We start from the raw sequence: 1,184 nt of genomic DNA on the forward strand, positions 1-1,184 counted from the left end.
TCTCAGACACACTGTTGCTATGATTCCCCTCATCAGCTGCTGATATTACTAGTCTATACTGATCTATGTTACTGGTGTCATTCTAATCCAATGTTGTTCCACCCACCACTCATAGGCTCACATGCAGGCTCCTTATGTTATATTGCGTGTATTGATGGATTCTGATACTCCTGTATTTAATATTGAGAGTGTTACTGGCTCTGATGGTAAGCCTGACCTCTTGATCAGGTTTGATAGGAATAAACTGGAGACCATTGCTAAACCTGTCATTGGAGAATTCTTGAATAAACTGTAGGTATGTAGTTTAGGCATTTGGTGCATGATTATTCCTTTAATTGTCTGTTTATTTTTTGTACTTTGTACCATTATTTCTACTAGATTATATGCTACTAGAGAGTGCATTCAACCATAAGCAACTAGCTTATATCTACATGCATGTATGTACCCAGTACATAGGTATAGCTAGTTTCTGTTTATGTTCTATTCCCATTTGTAATTTGTACATGTTTATTGTCATGACTCAATACTGTTATGATAAATAGATGTTCCTTTTTCTAGATATACAAGTCTACAGCAGATGTTAGCTCAGGACAGTTATAATAAATATTCAACTGTTACTGATGATCATTTGATGTTAAGAGATACTGTAATGGCTAGGAAGATGCCTAGAAGGTTATTTGTACAGCCACACACTTCAACTGATACTGGTAAGCAGGGGATGGGTATATTCAATCATTAATGAACCTGCCTAACCAATGGGTTGGTTTATTTGTTTATTTGCATAGTGTATGCCATTGTTACATAGAGTTTGGTGGCTAGGCACAATTGCTTCACTAACTGTATTCCTTTCATTAGATGGTTCTGTTGTTCTTAATGAGTTTGATAGTTCATTTGAAGGAATCATTTCCTCATTTCTAGCAAGATATCCTAACAATGATACTGAACTGGAGTCTCTTTGGAGAAATGACCAGCATTATTGGAAACAAAAATAAACAATACATTGTACATTTAATACAAAATTAAAGAACTTGTATGTGCATGTATTTGATTCATCGAGTGTTCGTACATTGTTTGTTGCATGACATTGTTGCTTTTCAGTGTTATAAATTCTGAGGCTACAAAGATGCAGGGAAGTGATGTGAGAGTTGGCTTTTCCAGTGATCAATTGGTTAGATAACACAGTT

At 35.4% G+C, this 1,184-nt stretch overlaps 1 protein-coding gene across 1 annotated transcript in view; it reads left to right on the plus strand.

The window, feature by feature from the left end:
- Nucleotides 1–1,118, plus strand: part of LOC100636624 (dipeptidyl peptidase 3-like) — a 13,321-nt gene extending 12,203 nt beyond the window's left edge. The window contains exons 11-13 of the mRNA XM_019997519.1: nt 229–291; nt 559–707; nt 856–1,118. Coding sequence (XP_019853078.1) covers nt 229–291; nt 559–707; nt 856–992 — 349 coding nt within the window. The 3' untranslated portion in view covers nt 993–1,118. The remainder of the gene's footprint in view (nt 1–228; nt 292–558; nt 708–855) is intronic.
- The last annotated feature ends 66 nt before the right edge of the window (nt 1,119–1,184 follow it).

Source organism: Amphimedon queenslandica, unplaced genomic scaffold (genome assembly GCF_000090795.2).
Source record: "Amphimedon queenslandica unplaced genomic scaffold, v1.1 AMPQUscaffold_13365, whole genome shotgun sequence".
NCBI lineage: Eukaryota > Metazoa > Porifera > Demospongiae > Haplosclerida > Niphatidae > Amphimedon > Amphimedon queenslandica.